Here is a 19848-nt window from a genome sequence, read left to right as displayed (position 1 = left end):
GTCACCCCGTCCACCAGGGCTCGCTTGCTCTCTTTTGCCTCAGAGGAAGCATTTTGTTAGCTCACTTAGGGATCAGAAAATCCTCGCAGAAGCAGCACAGTCGCTCCTGACTGACAGAAATAATGTTTCAGTTTATTTAGAAACCTGGGACCAGTTAGCTTTAGCCTCAGTCTATTAACTGCTATCCAGTTTGAAGCCACATTTTTACCATCCACTGTTTAGATCTTGGTGGTTTTTAACCAGATGAAGAATTTTACTACTAGCTAGCTAAAGCTAAGTTACATTCAAATAGAAAATGTCAAAGAAATTAACATAAATATTGTAAAGAGTTGTTTGCAGTCGTGCTTGTTGTTGATTTACAGAAATAAAAACTCCTAAACTGACATATTTATTTCCATTAAAAATGCAAAAAATGTACGTTTGTAGGAAAAAAATCTGACTTAACATGTTTATTAACATTTATTTTAACATTAAAAATCCTAGATTGAAGATAAATATATAACCTAATAAAGGCCCCAGTATTACAGTCCCTGTTATCGAGGCTGTTGGAACAGAGCAGACATTATTCTGCAGGCTGAGGGCAAAAGCAAGGTCGCTTTCTCTCTCAGCAGAAAGTGAAGGGATTTCTTTTATTTTTATAATTTTTTTGGGTCATACCATCAGTGAAAAGAGCCACGGGGGGGTCGGCAAGAAAACACGTCACAGTACATGTCAGCCTGGTGATCGGCCACACACACACACACACACACACACACACACACACACAGACAGCAGTATCAGCTGATATCTCGCTCTGGTTTAATTACATAATCTGTCACACTGACGAGTTAACGGCTGCTTTTTCTCATTAACTGTGAACCATCAACCCCCCCTCGGGATGTTAAATGGTGCAGACGACCAGGACCCTCAGCAAAAATAGACTCCAGAATCCCCTCAAAGAAAGAGGATATAAATAGCTCACCACACACACACACACACACACACACACACACACACACACACACACACACACACACACACACACTTGCTTCATGCTGCATTCAGGGATTCCCTGAAGGTTGCTTTTGGTTCATCTTTATTATCAGATAAAATGTACAAATTCAGAATTAAAGGAAGGAAAACATTAACTGGTGACTTAGTATGTGTTTAAATTGAGAAATAATAATAATAATGATTGTTTAACACATCTCATGCAGCCCAAAGCAAACTGCATTCTCTGGTGAAGATGGTGAGATACAGTTGAAAGCCCGAAAAGCAGCAAGTAAGTGGAGCTTGTACTGAAGTAAGTGAACGCACCACCGTTCAAACGCACTTCATTACATACAGTAAGTACACTGATCAGCCCTAAAACAGTGAGCACTGACAGTGACACTGATTATCTGGTTATCAGGGCTCCTGTCAGGGGTGGGGGGGGGATATATCAGGCAGACAGTGAACATTTGGTCCTCAGAGTTGATCTGTTAGAAACAGGAAAAATGGTCAGCTTGAGGATCGGAGTGACTTTGACAAGAACCACATTGTGATGGACGAGTGGGTCAGAGCATCTCCAAACCTGCAGCTCTTGTGGGGGGTTCCCAGTCTGCAGAGGTCAGTTCCTCGGACCAAAAGTGGTCCGAGGAAGGAACAGAACCAGAGACAGGGTCATGGGGGGCTGAGGCTCATTGATGCAGGTGGGGAGTGAAGGCTGGCCCGTGTGGTCTGATCCAACAGACGAGCTACTGTAGCTCAAACTGCTGAAACAGTTAATGCTGGTTCTGGTAGAAAGGGGTCAGAACACACAGTGCAGCGCAGTCTGTTGGTCTGGTACCAGTCAAGAAACCCAGTGCTCATAATGTTAGTGCTGATTGGTGTAAGTGAATGCACCACCGTTAAGTTCAGTTTACAGATGAATTGTGGATTCGTTCTGCAGGTTGAAGGATGAAACTGTATAAAGTCGAATGTTCCCTTTATATCCTCCTAACCGTAAACTACATGTTAATGTTTAAATAATGCATCGTGTTGATTTGGTGAATTCTTGATCAAACCACTGGAGGCTTTTTATGCCTCGTGTTCTCTTGTTTAATGTAGATTTCTTCCCTTTAGACTCTCAGATATACGATGTTACATTTCAGGCTGTTCCTCCTCTCTGCGGTCCCACTAAGATCTGACCTGACTGTTACTCATCCTGAGCGCTGGGACGACGAGTCCGACTGTGTCAAACAGGGAAACGCCGTCCGTCCTCCTGCAGTACGACTTTGTACTTCTTGTATCGCAGACATCATTTATTCATGCGACAGAGCTTTTTACTCTCAGTCTGTTCGCTGCCGTTACTCTGGCTGCTGAAGATCTTCTTCCTCTCATGTGGATCCACATATGGTGAGTTCCTGCAGTAACTCAGCTGATCTTAGGGTTTCAACCTTGAGTCTCGGCCAAGACAACATGAAAGCACATCACTAAATAATTAAAATCTCTTTAAAGTCTTAGAGTTTTTTGTTTTAATTCAGTCATTACCGTCTAACTGATTTTTCCTTGTTGCTTAACCAGAATCTTCTTGCAACTCAGGATACACCTGGTCCACTGATGGAGGAAGTATTCAGATCCTTTACTCAAGTAAAAGTACCAATACCACATTGTAAAAATACTTCATTACAAGTTAAAGTCATGCATTTAAAATATTTCCTACTTATGAATGTAAAATCAATAAAATGTGCTTAAAGTAAAATACTGCAGCTGTAAATGCAGTGTTATATTAATATATGGAAGCTAAGAACGGCTTTTTAATGCCATTATCTCGAGATCACAAGTTAATTATTTTGATATCTTGAGAAAACAAGCTTTGTTATATCGAAAATAACCAAATAGTCGACCCGTAATCGCAAGAAAACACTACTATCACACTAGAGCACCAGCAGAAACAAAATAAAACTCACTAAAACCGTCTTTGATGGTTCTTCCAACAAATTTCAACTCTGGTTTGGTTGAAATAAAGGCCTAAATTCTCAGAGTTAGATGATAAAATAGCTGCGAAATGAGCTTAAAACTAGTTAATTATTTTATTATCTTCAGAAAACACACAAGTGCAAAAACAAGTGATGAAACTTTGAGCTCATTTAATGATTTATTTTGTCCGTATTGCTTCATATTGCCAGAAGAATAATATCTTAAACTAATTCTCAGATAATTATTAAAGGCTGAAATCAGATAAAATTAACTCATTTTCAAGTTCTCCAAAATTATCCCGCAATCAAAAAGTTCTTTTGATAATTTATAGAAATCTATCTCATTATCTTGAGAAATCTGCCTTTTCTTTTTTTGGGATCTTGAGATTGTAAAATGAATTTAAGTTGTCAGATAAATGAAGTGAATTAAAACAAAATAATGAAGTAAGAGTAACTCAAATTTGTTATTAAAAGTTCAGTATGTAGGATTTAGTATGTAGCCCTCGCCTCACCCTCATGTTACAAGCGTTTTAGGATATCCAACACCCCTATCTTGAACATACCTATGAATAACATAATAACATAAATAATAAATGTTACACACTGGACCATAATTATATCTCATATCTGTGTATTTTATTGACGTACCTTTTCCCGCCCTTTCTTCCTCCGGGGTCTGAAGACACTGATCGGTTGTCAAACCTGCCAACCCGACTCTCCTTCAGCTCCCTCAGAATCTCCTCTGGCATCAATATGTCACCGCGCTCGCTGACTGGCTGCCATCTCAAGTGTTCGTATTGATCGGCTCATTGACGATACGTCCCATTCAGGTCAACGTTATGATGATGAAACTGCCATTCGGACATTGACGTGGTCAGCAGATGTTTCTTTATTTACACTGAGGGGTGGATCATAAATTATTTCCTCCCCCGACAACGAAACATCCCACTGCTCCCCCGGGTCGGCACCGTCACAGTGACTTATAGTCACCGCTCGGATCCAGTGAACGGCAACCTGTTCCCATTTAAAACAGCTGACACCGGCCTTTAGCCTTAAAAGAGCTTCTTTAACACTGGTTGACCATATTGGATCACATTAAACAGATCTATATTGGTACTCGACTATTTCAGCATGCAAATAACATTAATGTGTGTGTCTGTATCTACATACTTAAAGGTTATATACACTAAATTCACTGCCACTTGATGTCGCACTAGAGCACCAGCATCTCAGACCAAAACAATGTGGCTACGAGACACCAGACTCCATTGACAAAACCAGTAACTTTACCTAGCAGATAACCGTAAAACAAGCTGGGCAGAAACAGAATAAAACTCACCAAAACTGTCTTTGTCTTTCAACAATCACCAACTCTGGTTTGGTCAAAATAAATCTTTATTTCATCAAATTAGATGAGAACATTTGCAGTATAGAAATTTGCTGTTTGCTGATATATTGTTTCCATTCTCAACTGACACACATTGATTATGCATTTATAATTTAACTGTATTGTCGAGATCGCGGCCGGAGAAAGCAGCAGTATCGCAGATTGCAGTCCCTGTGGTTAATTACAAATTTCCTATGTGCTGATGCACCAGAAGAGCCACAGGATATGTGCGGTAGCCATCATGAGCTTGTGAACGCATAATTAAGACCAAGATATTTAAGAGCTTTCAGTCCTGACATGAACAAATATTTGCACATTGCGGAGAACTCCACTTTAGTTCATGGCGTTCTTCATCTCTGCCTCGTCATTATCGTTTGGACCCGTTGCTGCTTTATGATGAAATCAGAGGTCAGTTAATGATGTCAGCAGCTGTTCTGAGACAAGAATACATTCATGAAGAAAGTTGAATGTAATATTTGCAGCCAGAAAACAATTTTCCACCAGACTCCATTGACAAAAATGGTACTTTTACCTTCAGCATCATCATTGTAGCTTCATTCAAAACTGAACTGAAACTGAAACAAAATAAAACTTACCAAAACTACCTTTGTTAGTTGGTTTTGGTCCTTAATTCACCAACATATCAGCGTATTACTACAGCCCCGCTACCTGAAAGTAAGTAATGATCTGTCTGTTTTCATTTATTTACCAGGACTGTGACTGTGTAGAGAACCTGGTGTGAGCCAGTGTGTTGTGTCAGCTTGCAAGCTAACAGTTAAAATTACTAAAAAAGGAGAAATTTTGTGATTTGTGTCTCAGATTTAAGCTTTACATAATTTCAACTTCTTGGACTCAATGGTTTTCTCCATACATCCCGGAAAACCTGGAAATTTAGAGTCTAGTTTTACAGTCCTGGAAACTGATTAAAATGACCAAATATCCTGGAAATAATCGGTGTTGTCCTGAAACATGTTTATTGTATTTTAGCCCGTCACTCTGATCAGATGTCAGTGTAGCTGGACGTGGAGTAGAACGGACTCACAGCGACGCAATGAACCTGAGACACTTCATGAAGTCAATGCTAGGACTAAAAATAAAGTAAAGTAAACTATGTGACTGTTTGTGAGCAAGTGCTGTCCTTAAATGTTAAGAAAAACTCCTGGAAAATGATTTTAGAAACAGTGTGAATAGTGTTTTTGCTCCAATGTCAGATTCCTTCCTTTTTTACTTACACCTTTCGCATCAATACCAGACGTACAAAGCATAAAAGGAACAAACCACGCACCAAAATAATAAATACCACAATAACTAAGACAACAGAGAAATAAAGTACAGTACAGAGCCTCACAATAAATTATCCATTTCATTATCATAGTGTACATGTGATCTAAATACCAACCCTAAATACCAAGTTTCAGGTATGTTTTTATCAGGCTGCACAGTAGTATTCTGTATTACATCATTTCAAAACTTTATGGTTTTTATTAAGGTTTAAAAAATTCAGATAACCACGCTTCTGGACGGTTTTTGGCTTACGGATTTTCCAATTTAGCAAAATCATAATTTTCCTATTTCATTTGTGACAGTAGATCCTCCTCAGTGTTACACACAGGAGCTCATTGATTGGTTCAAAGTGTTCGCTGTCCGTCTTTATTGGAAACAGAATCGCTGACTTCGATCTTTCCGCTCAAACCTGTTTTTCAACATGAACCTCATGACACCAGTGTTCCTCAGCCTCTCCTATACGTTCCCTCCATCGTCATCAGCAGCAGCAACCGTTGTCCCTTATCTGTTCCCTCCCCCCATCTGTCACTTCGCCTCCCTCTCTCCTCGCTCCGGCTCTCCCATGACGTGACTCTAATAATAGCTCCCTGAAGTCGGGGCCCGGCAGCCCCCAAGGGCCATGTGTTGGTCTTGAAGGGCACGGCATGAATTGGCCACGCTCTTTTCCCTGCATGCTACTGGGCTTATAAATAGCTCAGGAGAAAGAGGGGGGATCTGCATGGGCATTATATAAGCATCCCGTGTGTTTATGAATGGGGGGGGGTTGCTTGGTACATTCATAAGTCCTTGCTGCAGCTGCTGCTGTAAACACCCTCCTCCCACCGATCGCCCATCCATGTGTGAACTTATTGGAATTTTACATGAATAAACATGGAGAAGTTCTTTCGTTTATTCACCTCTACTGTAGGTTCCTGCAAACAGTGTGCAGGAATATACAGTATCTGACACCCTGAGAGAGACTTTAACCCGTTTGGTGGATGAAGATGACTTTACATTACTTGAAAAGGTCACAGAAGAAGACAGATTGGGCGAGATTTGGGAATTAAGTAAGATATAATCGCTATCTCACAACATACTCGATATGATCTTTCCCAACCTGAGTGTTAATAAAATTCGATTCTGTTCACCAATGAAATCATCCAAAGAGTGATAAAGTTTGGTCTGCACAGATAATCCTGCATGATTATGATGTTAATTACAGTTTATACTTTATTAGAAATATAGTGTTTGATCTAACCCTAATCCTAACCCAGGTCAGGTTCAGGTCTGACATTTCTGGATCTTTTTAGCTTCAGCCAATAATCTCTGGACTCGTGAAGACCTCTAAGTTGGGGCCGAGACGCACGCAGAACTGAGGAATGTCGGACCCAAATCCAGTAGATATACCTCTGCTCCATCTTGTAATAATAATAATAATAATAATAATAATAATAATAATAATAAGAGACAGATCTTCTTTAAAAAAACAACTACAGTCAAAGATAGAAATAGACTGAAATAGATGAGGCTGGATCATAAGTTGCTATATTTCTGAGCTAATATACGGAACAAGTTTTTAAAAAACCCATAAAAGTCGGTATATGGTTCGGAGATTGACACATTTTACTCGTTCATTATTTGTACCTGATGCTTGTTTCAGCCGAGTTCTCGCTCAACCCTCCTGTAAAGTGCTTTGAGTGGTCAGAAGGCTCTGTAAGTGCAGCACGCAGCCGATATAGTTCAATATTTATGACATTTTATATGAAACATTGAACGCGGTGGAGCACATTTCACCCACTGGTGCAATATGAATCTGGAGAAATACATTCACACTGATCAGTATCGTCTCTCTGTCAACCTACGATTGAGGAAATTATTAAACTAATATGTGAGACGTTGATGTTGTAACCTCATTTTAACTGGTTATAAAGAGACGTTCAGATTGAATATCACCCAAAATCAACATTGAAATCCTGGTTGTTTCTCACTGGGTCAGAATCATACTGTAAAAACCTGGTTTGCTTTAAATTTCCTAAAACGTTAGGCTCCATATTTCCGTCATTTCACTGGCTGCTATTTGCGTAATGACCTTGTCTGAAGTATCCTGAGCTAGCTTTAGCATTTACATTTAATCCGCTACCGTCTTCACCTTCCTCTCTCCGTCTCTTGAGGTTTTCATGGTGAGGCGAGTGCGAGGCGATAAGAGGGATGTAGGACGAGATGATGGCTGTGGAGAGAGTAAAAGGAGGGGGGGGGATGGAGAGAGCGATGAAGAGCCCTGTGGAAAAAGAGGAAGGCTTAATGAGTACGTTGCCCCTGATTCGGGCACGAGCGCGAGGCAGGAGATGACAGGACTGTGTGTTGCCACGGGGGATGCAGCGTCGGTCTGCATGAAGCAGAGGCATCCCTCCTCCTCTTCCTCCTCCTCTCTGCTCATCATATGAAGAACACAAGAGTACAAAGCTCAGCCACTGACGCTGGAGCAGCCGGGCTTCATAGGTCTGAAGATTTATAACGACAATCTCACCTGAACTCTTATAGAAACACAGAGGTCATCGCTTTGTCTCACTCACTTCTCCCGATATAATAACCTTGGGTTAGCATGCTAACAGCTATAATATGTGATGTTTCTGCATTAAATCTTAAGTTGAGTTCTTCCATTATCCCAAATGTTTCCAACAATGTTCAAACTCAGAGAAATCTGTCATTTTATTCAGGTAACGCTGCGTTTCACCGGTCGCCTGTCGATGGCGTCATATCCCCTTTGTGCCTGCGTCAGCGTTGTGGTTGTCTGCCAGAAGCTGTCATACATTGACTGTTGATCCAGTGTGAAGCCACATTGTTACCATCCACTGTTTAGATCTTGGTGCTTTTTAACTCTAGATTTGAACCGGATGAAGGATTTTAGTCATCGGACGTCTGGATCTTAAGTTATCAGAGAAACAAGCTGAGCTAACGTTAGCAGCAGCTCGGCTCGCAGCCCCTCCGGGACGTCCTTTGTCTGTCCAACAGCGTGGGAGAAGCAGTGATTGTTAAGGTGGAACTGCTTTATTCAGTGTGTTTAGTGGTTTTAATCAGAGGATGTGAAATAGGATTGTGTACTGTGCTAAGGGGTACCTTGTGTGTCTGTATGAGATGCTGAGAAACACTTTATGTCTAACAAAGAACATTTCTTCAGGTGACATTTTTGCACCTCTCTCCAAAAAAAAAAACAATGCAAAGTTGTTGCTTATGAAAATAATTGTGTAGTGAGTTCAGTATCTGTTTCAGTTCCAGTAAATGCTCCTGGTTTACTCACAGTCTGAAGTTATCTGTCCTCATAACCAGCAGCAGATCTGTGAGAAGGTTATACAGTCTGTCAATGGATGACTAACAAGGTTGCTTTCAAAATAATACCCTGCAGTTTGGAGTGTAAATTAAGAAACTAATCCTAACCAATCGCTGCTTCCCAGTAGAGGAAACTGGGGCCTACAGGAGATTAGCGACCGCAAACATCAGCTGCTGATTGGCTGAGCAGCAGATGGAGGAGAGGGGTAAGAGTTCAAGTGCACATTAAACTTTCCACTTGCTTTGAGAAGAGATTTTCGGCACTCCGCTGTCTTCCATCTTCAGTTTCAGCGCTGGTGAAGCAGCTGTAATCCGACACTCGGCCGGTTATAGCAGCGGCAGCAGCCTCTCCTTTGTGCCGCGGCAGCACTGCGAGTATCATCTAACACAAGATAAAACACGGTCAGGGCGGCGCTGCGTTTCAGAGAGCGCAGGAGGGATGAAGTCATCATCTGTGCTCTTGAGTCAATGTGTGAAAATGTCTTCGCTATTCGCCTGTTTCAGCTTCTTCAGGCTCGAGTTCTCGGCCGTTCTCCTCGTCAGGTCTTCATGCCTCCACAACAACAACAGTCGTGAGTCCGTCCATTAATCCTTCTGGAGGACGAAGACGTTCGTTAATCGCTGAGTTTTTGTTTCACCTGAAAGGGAAAGTTTGTTGTTAAAGCTTCAGTGAAACGTTCAGGAAGATCTGTTGGTTTTTATTGGTGTTTGAACCTGAAAACACTAGAAAGTCCCGAATCAAGTCCCATGTGAAGTCCTGGGTCAAGATGGTTGATTCCAGAGTCAAGTCCTTGACACCCAAAAGCTTGAGTGCTCTAAAGGACAGTTTACTATGAATATCTTCAGTAACGACACGATAAAAACACAAAAAATAATGATTTGATGAACCAAACTGAGCAGGAACAGCGTTACCAAGGCAACGGTACTATAATCTCACACCATAAGTTTGGGGACTTTAAGAGACGAAAGTAAAAATAAACTGACTTTAAGTCCATTTTATGGGCCAAACTCCCCGAACACTGGATCCTACATTTCCCATAATGCAACTGAGTAACATCTCTTCATACACCCCCTACATATGACATCACTATGACGTCACCAGGATGGCATCTTGAATAAAACTGGATCCGTATCTGCGCAACCTCCTCCCTCCAGTGACTCCACAAAGCCTCAAATGAAGTCAAACTGGATTATAAACCGGCCCTTTAAATCTCCCGAGGTCAAAGGTCACGGCAGCATATGGATCGAGGCTCATCGTAAGTCATTCGCCGTGTGTGCAGATTGGCTGCACGCGCCTGACTGAACACAAAGCCACGCTCAGCGCAGGACGTGTCTGATTCAGCAGCTTATTTACTGTTCAGGAATTAAAGGAACTCCGGAAGGTTGTGAATGAATCTAAATTTAGTTTTCAGGAATTCACTGATGCAACATTTGGTTCGAGCAGCCGTGCAGGAAGTCATCCGGCTGTCGGTTACAAACCAACACTGTAACTCACAAATATAGTTCAGAATAACCTTCATCCACACACAAGGACAACCCCCCCCCCGCTTCAGATTCACTGAGATTCTGTGATAAATGCTTTTATTGTGAAGCACTTCTATTTTGAAAAACACTCCTTATTTACTTTTCACCGAACCCACAGCTCTGCAGGGTTGTGTGGAATTCAAGGGGATTGTGTTACTTAATGCAACTGCCTGATTTCTTACACTACCTATGTATATACAACTTTGTGATGCCTTCCCCATCCTAGGATATAGACAATCAGAGGATTTAGAAGTGGGTACAACCAATACTGACTGATCAATAAGTGGGTATACTCCTGCGTCTACCTGTACTACACCACTGCACTGTAAAAACATGGAAATATTAATAAACTTACAAAAATATCCTGTGAATTTATGTTTAATGTAAAATAATCTGTAACAATCATAAAATTGTTAAAAAAGTTAAAATACATTTAGCGAATTGATTGTTTTCTACAGATATTTACTGTTTATTTAATAGATTAAACTGTTAAATTCAAGTTTATTACTGTTGATACATTTATAAAATTATTTTAAATTAGTAACAATTAACAGGTAATTTCACAGAAGACTTTTATTACAATTCTATAACCTTTAAAACATAAAACTTTATGTAAATTTAGGCCTGATTATCGGTATTATAGCAGTGTCCGTCTGTATTTATAGATAATGTTATTATTTTTACATGTGTAAATATTTTTAATTAAACATTAAAAAGACAAAACTTAACTTTTAAAAAGATTTTATGTACAATTTAAGCAAAAACTATTACTATTAATAACCATTTTAATTACAGACAATTGCTGTATTTTAACATTATTTTACTGCATTTTAACATATTTTCTATTATTTTACTGTATTTTTTGTTGCTCCAGCTGCAAGAGTGTTACCTTTTCTTTATATTTATTTGTTTTACAGTGTGGTTCCTGCCCATCACTGGTGGTTAAATCACAGATGTATTAAGGGAGTTCTGTCTCATAGGAATTACATTTACGTACAACTTATTTGCAGCAAACAGCAGACGTGTTAATGCTGATCGAATTAAATTTTTTATTAAAATAAAGAGAAAATGTCGTTTTAATTAACGTAAGTTGCTAAAAGAAAGTTTCAGTAAAATGTTTATTGACATATTTCATTGAGAATCACTGTTTTTTGTCTTTCATTTGATTCTCTCCTTGATGTTTCTTTGTTCAGTGTAACTGGGACCGGTTCCAGCTCCACAGCCAGCTGATCCTCCACCTTCCTGCCCACTGCTGGGTCCGTCTGCCGGGCTTTCTCTCCTGCTGCCTCCACCAATCTGCTGGAGAAACAGTGAATGACTAATATCATAAAAGAAGCAAAACAACAACACAATAAAGAAGAATAAAGTTTAAAGACACTGTAAAATATTTCAGATTTTATGGTGAAAAACTGTCAAACAACGACAGTAAAAGACTGTAAACTTTAAATATGTTAAATACAGTCATATCTCAAAGCAAAACATTTATTTTATTTTAAGATAATTCATATGGAATAAAGTAGTTTATTTATATTACAGACTGTTTATGCACAGAAAACTACAGCATTCATATTATATAGCATTCATCATGTGGCAAAACTGCTTATTATGATATGTAAAAACGTGTATTTATATATTAAAATATAGAATAAAACTCCAACTTTAACCGTACAATCTAAACTAACTAAACTAACTTCCTTTTACCGTAATAGTAGAATAAGTATTTATTACGGTAAAGTTCGAGCAACCACGGCTGCCGGTGGCGCTCTCCGTGGTGCTGAACCTCAGACGTCTAAAAGGGATTTGACAAACTAATAAAATTATTGATCTTCACATTCAGACTCAAACCAACAGTGAATGAATCAAGTATTTTGTGTGTGTGAAGGTTTGATTTATCTTCCTCCTTTGTGCTGTAGAGCCTCATTATGTCCATTAAATGTATGAGATGGTGGCGGACCCTGCCAGCGCCACCAACACAGACTCTTTCAGTCACTTCCTTCCGGCAGGAGGTTTCGGTCCATAAGCACTGAAACCACAAGAACAGTTTTTTCCATCTGCAGCCTCATCAAGACCCCGACTAACCCTGAAACCCACCTTCAATATTACATTAATGCACTTCATGTACTCTTCACTCATTTATTTCAGCCATCTTGTTGATATCGTCTCTATTTTTATCTTTATTTATATTTTTTTAAACCTTCTTGGTTATTATTTACTGGCTTACACATAATGTTTGGACCGTATTAAGGTTAAAACATTAGGATGAAATTAAATGAGGACATACGAGATACCTGATTGGTAACAGCACGCTTTAAAGTCCAAAAACAATCAATTAATGCGAGTGTATGGGACTGAAATTAAAGATGTTGTTCAGACTTTATATGAGAGAGTGACCAGGAAGAAATATGTGTAAATAATAGAAATACTGCAGATTTCTGCACTGTGTTTCTTTGTCTCCAGTTTGACTGAATTATTATAAACCGAGTGATAAGTCCTCCACACATTGAAGCTAACGTCGTCTTTTTTTAGGCTTTTATTCCACCGACTCATCTGACCTTCCTCGCCACAGAGGTGAGACGACCTCCGGTGAATTCAGCCTCCAGATAAAGTCAAAATTAAGCCTCAAAGTAATTCCAGCCTCGAGGTTTGAGCTCATAATTTATTCCAAACGAACTAAATCCTTCATCCGTTATCTCGGTTATCAGCATGTGTAGCTTAAAGCTTAATGAAGGTCGTCTTCTTTTACACACACACTGAAAATATCTGTCGTATTTGGCCTCATTGGTTGCAGGTGTGTCTGTTTGTACATCAACAATCATTACACTGAGACTAAGAGAGAAAACTTTATTATCAGTAAATTCTGGGGAGAAAACACAACTCAAAAATAGTCCAAAAATAATCTAAATAAATAAAATTGCTGATTATTTTTGGCAATAAAATAGGAAGTGGAGGAAAAATTAGAAGTAATAAACAAAATTCTGATGTACGATCAATACTTTTGATATTTTTGGGCTTATACATTTAATATTGTTCATTTTCTATCTTAAAATTTTGACTTGTTACATTCTGAGATCATGATTGACTCTTGATTTCTAATTAAACTTTCCTAATTTGTGCTGTAAAAGTTCAGCATTTGACTTAATATTTCATCATTTTGAGACTCATAATTGTGACTGATTATTTTTTAGGACTAAATTGTCCCTTTTAATGTACAACCCCGTCATTTGAGATAATAAATGTCATACTTTTGATTTTGAAAACTGTGTTGACTTTCTTTCTTGGCTCTGATTGGTTGTTTTCGTTCAGACTCAAAAACACCATCAGGAGCACCAGGATGAATCAGAGGAACCTGATTTATTCACAGATGATCTGTCTCATGTTCTACTGTCATGATATAATTAAAGTTTGAGCAAATATGATAAAAATATTTGTATAAAAATTACCTACTGCAGCTTTAAATAAAAAAAAAATGTTCACACCTAGTTTAGTTTTGATAAACTATAATAACCTTACTTACCATGACTGTATTTATTATTCCTAATGCGTCTTTTTTTCTATCTGGCATTAACAGGCTTCCATATAGGCTGACAACCTATTGATCAGTTTATATGGAAGTCATTATAATGAGAAACTTTATTTTAAAATATTGACTTAGTATCTCAATATTTTGAATTAGTATCTGAAAATAATGTAAAAGTTTCTAATTAATAATTATAATAATATTGGCAGAAATGGTCTTCCATAGCCAGAAGCATGTTACAGTCTCTCTATCATGTAGTTTCACACTGGACAGTCGCTCTGCTGCTGGTTTTCTCCCTGTTACCATAGCAACACCGGGATATTTACACCAACATGCGGGCCTGACTGTCGCAAACAGCTCCGGAGCCAATTATAGGAAACGGTTCGAGTCGCTTCCTGCTGCGGATTCCTCCGGATAAACCTGCAAAAAACCAAAAACAAACCTGCGTGATCTCTTCTGCGTTTGACAGCAGCAGAAATATATCGATCACATTTGGTTACATCACAGGACGCAGAGATGAATTTATTGGCTTTTATTTTATAATAACTTTTTTTTTTTAAATGTGTTTTGGGGGTCTGGATCGTGCAGCTCGGCCCGGACCTGCTGCTGGTTTTGCAGATACTGTAGTGCCAACTGTGTTTTACAGTCTGTCTGCATTGCGTCGAAACCCCCCTCCTCCTCTCCTCTCTCTCTCTCTCTCTCAAACACACACACTCCCCTCACTCACTCACTCTCTCCTAACCCCTCCCTCCCTCCTTCACTTCACTTCTCCTTTTTTTTTCCTCCTCTACATGAAATCCTGCAATATGCTTCCAAATTACCGGGGACGCATCCTCCGTCCGCTGCGCCGGTTCACTGCGGGATCCCCGCTAACACCGGGTTTCATTTAAAAGCCTCCGCTATCTTTCTGCCGTTTATTTTTTATTTTCTACCGCAGCTAAAAAAAAAAAAAAGAAACAGCCCAGGAGAGAGGAGTCGCTTTCTGCTGATGCTGCAGTGTCCAGTCCTCCCAGTCCTCCCAGTCCTCCCCATCAGACTGGATCCAGCTGTTTATTTCTCGTATCTTTCCGCCTCTTTTATTTCCAGCATGATTTTAACAAATCGTCAGTCAGGATTTTTGCTGCTGAGCCGCGGTTCAAAGCCGTCTGAAGCCTCCTCCTCCTCCTCCTCCTGCGGGCTGCTCCGATCGACGCTGAAAACCTACACCAAGAGGATACGGATGTTAACCAAGACAACATAGTCTATTAATTTTTCAGACATACTGTAAAACGATATCAGCATTAAAAAGCCAAGTTGTGTTAAGGTGCGCAGGGTGAGGACATTCCTTCCATCTGCTGCAGCTCGTCAGCACAGGTACATTTTTATTGATCATATTCTTCCCTTAGAGGTTATTTTAACATGCAGGAGGTGTTTCATTTGTTAATTTTGAATGTGTGAGATGTTTATCTGATGGGTGAGGTGAAACTGAGAGTGCGCAGAGAGGAAGCGCAGCAGGACTGCAAACTTGAATACTGATGTATGCGGTAAAAATACAGCAAATGCAGCACAGGCTCCTGTTCTGTACTGCAGGAGCTGTTTGTCTCCTCGTATACAGACGGGAGGTGGAGGGACGTCTGTGAGCTCTGTAAGACTTGTTTGTTTCACCCTCCTGCAGGTGAAGGACAAAGTGTTACCGAGAGAAGGAAGATGTTCAGCTCGGAGACGACGACGACGATGAAGATGATGATGATGGAGAGGGAGGCTCTGCACAGCTACCGGCCTCAGTAGAGGCTCCTTTTGCTCCGACCTGCTGCTCCTCACCTTCACGCCGCTTCCTCTTCCTGCCCTCCGCCCACCAGGAAGGATGACCGTGGTGTCCACGGAGAACATGGACGAGACCTCCACCCTGCCGGGACACCCGCAGGACCCCTACCCACCCGACGATGACCACGACGACCATGATTGCTGCGAGCGGGTGGTCATCAACATCTCGGGGCTGCGCTTCGAGACCCAGTTGAAGACTCTCGCCCAGTTCCCGGAGACTCTCCTCGGGAACCCAAAGAAGAGGATGCGCTACTTCGACCCCTTAAGAAACGAGTATTTCTTTGACCGGAATCGCCCGAGTTTCGATGCCATCTTGTATTATTACCAATCCGGGGGACGGCTAAGAAGGCCAGTCAACGTGCCCCTGGATATGTTCTCAGAGGAGATAAAGTTTTACGAACTCGGCGTGGAGGCCATGGAGAAGTTTCGAGAGGACGAGGGATTTATCCGGGAGGAGGAACGTCCACTGCCGGAGAAGGAGTTCCAGCGGCAGATCTGGCTCCTCTTTGAGCACCCGGAGAGTTCGGGGCCCGCCCGGGGGATCGCCATCGTCTCAGTGATGGTTATTCTTATTTCAATAGTAATATTTTGTTTGGAGACATTACCAGAACTGAAGGAGGATCCCAGCGTGCGGATTCAGATTGTGGGGAACGTCACCGTGTATTACAAACCAAATTTCCTCACAGACCCTTTCTTCGTGGTGGAGACGCTCTGCATCATCTGGTTTTCCTTTGAGTTGATAGTCCGTTTTTTCGCGTGTCCCAGCAAGGCGGCATTCTTTAAAAACATGATGAACTCTATTGACATTGTGGCTATAATCCCGTACTTCATCACTCTTGGAACAGAGCTGGCTGACGACCCAGACAACAAGGAGGGGAAAGGAGGAGGGGAACAGGCCACGTCTCTGGCTATTCTCAGGGTAATCCGCCTGGTGAGGGTGTTCAGGATCTTTAAACTGTCGCGACACTCGAAGGGGCTCCAGATTTTGGGGCAAACTCTGAAGGCGAGCATGCGGGAGCTGGGCTTGCTCATCTTCTTCCTCTTCATTGGCGTGATATTGTTCTCCAGTGCCGTCTACTTCGCCGAGGCCGAGGAGAAGGAGTCGTTCTTCACCAGTATCCCGGATGCTTTCTGGTGGGCCGTGGTGTCCATGACGACCGTCGGCTACGGGGATATGTACCCCGTGACCATCGGAGGGAAGATCGTGGGCTCGCTGTGCGCCATCGCTGGAGTGTTAACCATCGCGCTCCCGGTGCCCGTCATCGTGTCCAATTTCAACTACTTCTACCACCGCGAGACGGAGGGCGAGGAGCAGGCGCAGCTGCTCAACGTCAGCAACCAGAACTTGGCGTCGGACAGCAACTCAAGCCGCCGCAGCTCCTCGGTGGTCAGCAAGTCGGAGTACATGGAGATAGACGAGGACATGAACAACAGCATCGATAACTTTAGGGAAGCGAACCTTAGGACTGCCAACTGCACGGCTCCCAGTCAGAACTGTGTGAACAAGGGGAAGCTGCTCACCGACGTGTGAGGCAGCGTCGGGCTCACCGGTGTAAATATTGTAGAAATATCTGGATGCTTTATCTCCATTGGTGCATTTTATTCTTCTTTTGCATTGATTCATTCAAACATGTGTGAATACTTACAGAGTTTAAAGGCGCACATGGTACATTTATAAAGGTGGAGGCTCAAAAAGAGTGGAGTCGTTTGGCAATAGTTCAAAGATCAGCAGGTGTCGGGGGAACATTTTTTGATAAAGTATTCGCTAATTTTAGAAACTCGTCCCGTTAAATTACTCACTTTATTCCCTCAAGTTGAAGGGGAACTCCAACAATTCTACACAAGAAGATTAGTTTACTGATATATAATGTGTTTGCAGAAGCCTGAGAACATCCGATAGGGATGTCATTAGGGTTATCTTGGCACAGATTTGTTATCTTTGACGTCTCTTAAATGTATTATAGAATTAAAGCTTGTTTTAGATTAACTTGGATAATTTGTTAAGGAAATCTTGTTCTTGTTGGAGCTTTTCATGGATACAGACGGATGCACAAGCAAGAAGGAAACAAAGTCGTCTGAGAGGAAGATTTAGTACATTTGAGGGAATTTCCCTCAAGAGGAGTTTGTTTGTGTTGCACCTTTTCAGCAACAAGTGCTGCACTCGAGACATAAACAGTCCCGAATTCAATGTAATGGAAGTCAGCTGCAAACAGAAAAGTTTGAGGATTGAATATAGAGATTCAAACTAGCTTGAGGGAATAATTTGCAATTTGAGGGCACAAGAGTTTATCAAAAATCTCCCCGACACCTACCAGGCTTTGTGCAATAGACTCAACTTTCAGGATAAAAGAAAAAACAAAACAACGAAGCCCAAGTGAGATTCGAAGAACACGTCGGAGGACGACTCGCTCCCCGAAGAAACGCTCGGAGTGGATTACAGTTGAAGTTCGGGGCGTGTTTTTTCTGCGGCACATCCAGGGACATTTTTTGGAAAACTCGACGCCAGATGTCGGTCGACGTTTTTCAGGCACCTTATCAGAAACAATCAGGAAGTGTGCCGAGCCTTGTGGAGGATTATCTGCACTGCTGCTGCTGCTACAGGTCGGCTGGAGGTTCCCTGTATGATGCCATGCAACACTCCTTTATATAAAAGCATGTGGAGACTCTCTTCTCTCTTATATCGGCATGCACAAGACGTTACCTCATGTTTAATTTTTACATTTTTGTTTTTCCTTCTTCGACCCTCATCTTCTTCTCCTGGAATTTTTTCTCTCATTTGTTTTCACCAAAAGTGCACTGGCTATTTATTATAAGTTATTTTAAAGCATTTTAAGTGTTGAATGTTAAAAGCATTAAGGGAACAGGAACACTTCTTTTTCGAAGATCATGGCATGTCAAAATACTAAAGCATTATGGCCTAATTAGCTATGGTATAGCTATGTATACTCAATGCATGACTACAGTATTAAATTGCTTGCAGTTGTGGAGGGACCTCGGGAGCTGGGGGATGATGATGATGATTCTCCTCATTATTGTCGAGCTAACGACAGGATACGGTGCATGACGGAGCAAACTGCTGAAGGGGACAAATCTGCTGAAAAAACAAAAAAACAAAAACAAGAAAAAAAAATATCAGAAGAGACACATCCGGTGATCTCTTTTAAAAAAATGACATTTCAGAAATTACATCCTCCTTTTTCAGTTCTTTAAAGCTTTGATCTTTGACGACAGAGTGCATGGGATCATTTTATGTGATTTGTGACCCCATTTTTATTTTCTTGCATTTGACTTTTAAACAGTTTCAAGAAGGGAAAGCAGTAATATTTAACAAATTTCATAGATATATCTAAAATTAGTTTCTTAGTGCCTTGAACCCCGTCTCATTATAGAATTGACTGAAGTGCCTCCCGTTACAATAGACAGCAAAGAGCTTACTATGTGCAGCTTATCTTCTCCTGCCATAAAGATGCACTACTCCCTGCACATCTGGAAGAGGGTTTCAGACCAACAGGTTTTGATCAAGATGTGAAAATGATCCTGATTCTGGGGCCAGATCTTTGGGCCTACATGAACTCACATTTATCCTGGTTGATGACACATGGCTGCTAGTGAACAGTTAGCGTGACAAAGAGGTTAAAATGTGGATTGTTTGCATTGACTGGTCGTATATTTGGACTTTCTAAAATCTCAAGTTGAGGCGGTTATTTGCAAAATTAGCTTGAAAATGAGTCAGAATTACCACAATTATGAGAATAAGACAGAAAAATATCTTTATTTGTCTTTATAAGCAAAGCAGACAGATAACTGACACCGATATCGATCATAAGGCTCATTATTTTCAATTATAGACAAAAATACAGATTAAAATTTGATCATATTAATACATTTGCAGACAGGGACGTAGCTCGTCTTTAACGTGTTTTTAGGATAAGAAGTGTCACTATCATGTACTTCTATCTATATTTCCAGACACGTTTTTAAAGGTGACGAAAACAAATACTATTGTTTTAAATGTCTGTTGATACTTTATATTTTTCTTATTGTCAAAGAATCCCACGTGCAGACACATCCAAACAATGTGTTAGCCTGTCTGTTAATACTAAAGCTGT

General features: G+C 40.8%; 1 protein-coding gene across 1 annotated transcript; it reads left to right on the top strand.

Annotated features, from left to right (window-relative positions):
• The first annotated feature begins 14365 nt into the window (after nt 1-14365).
• On the top strand, nt 14366-18879 carry LOC127374548 (potassium voltage-gated channel subfamily A member 1-like). Its single transcript, XM_051420002.1, has 2 exons — nt 14366-15289; nt 15591-18879. The coding sequence occupies exon 2, from the start codon at nt 15780-15782 to the stop codon at nt 17268-17270; it is 1491 nt and encodes a 496-aa protein (XP_051275962.1). The 5' UTR covers nt 14366-15289; nt 15591-15779; the 3' UTR covers nt 17271-18879.
• The last annotated feature ends 969 nt before the right edge of the window (nt 18880-19848 follow it).

The sequence above is a fragment of the Dicentrarchus labrax genome, unplaced genomic scaffold (assembly GCF_905237075.1).
Source record: "Dicentrarchus labrax unplaced genomic scaffold, dlabrax2021, whole genome shotgun sequence".
In the NCBI taxonomy this organism is placed as follows: Eukaryota; Metazoa; Chordata; class Actinopteri; family Moronidae; genus Dicentrarchus; species Dicentrarchus labrax.
Note: the sequence above shows the minus strand (reverse complement) of the source record. Positions and strands in the feature narration are given on the sequence as shown.

Coding starts and splice junctions, on each gene's coding strand:
- LOC127374548 (XM_051420002.1), top strand. CDS start 15,780: ATGACCGTGGTGTCCACGGAGAACATGGACGAGACCTCCACCCTGCCG.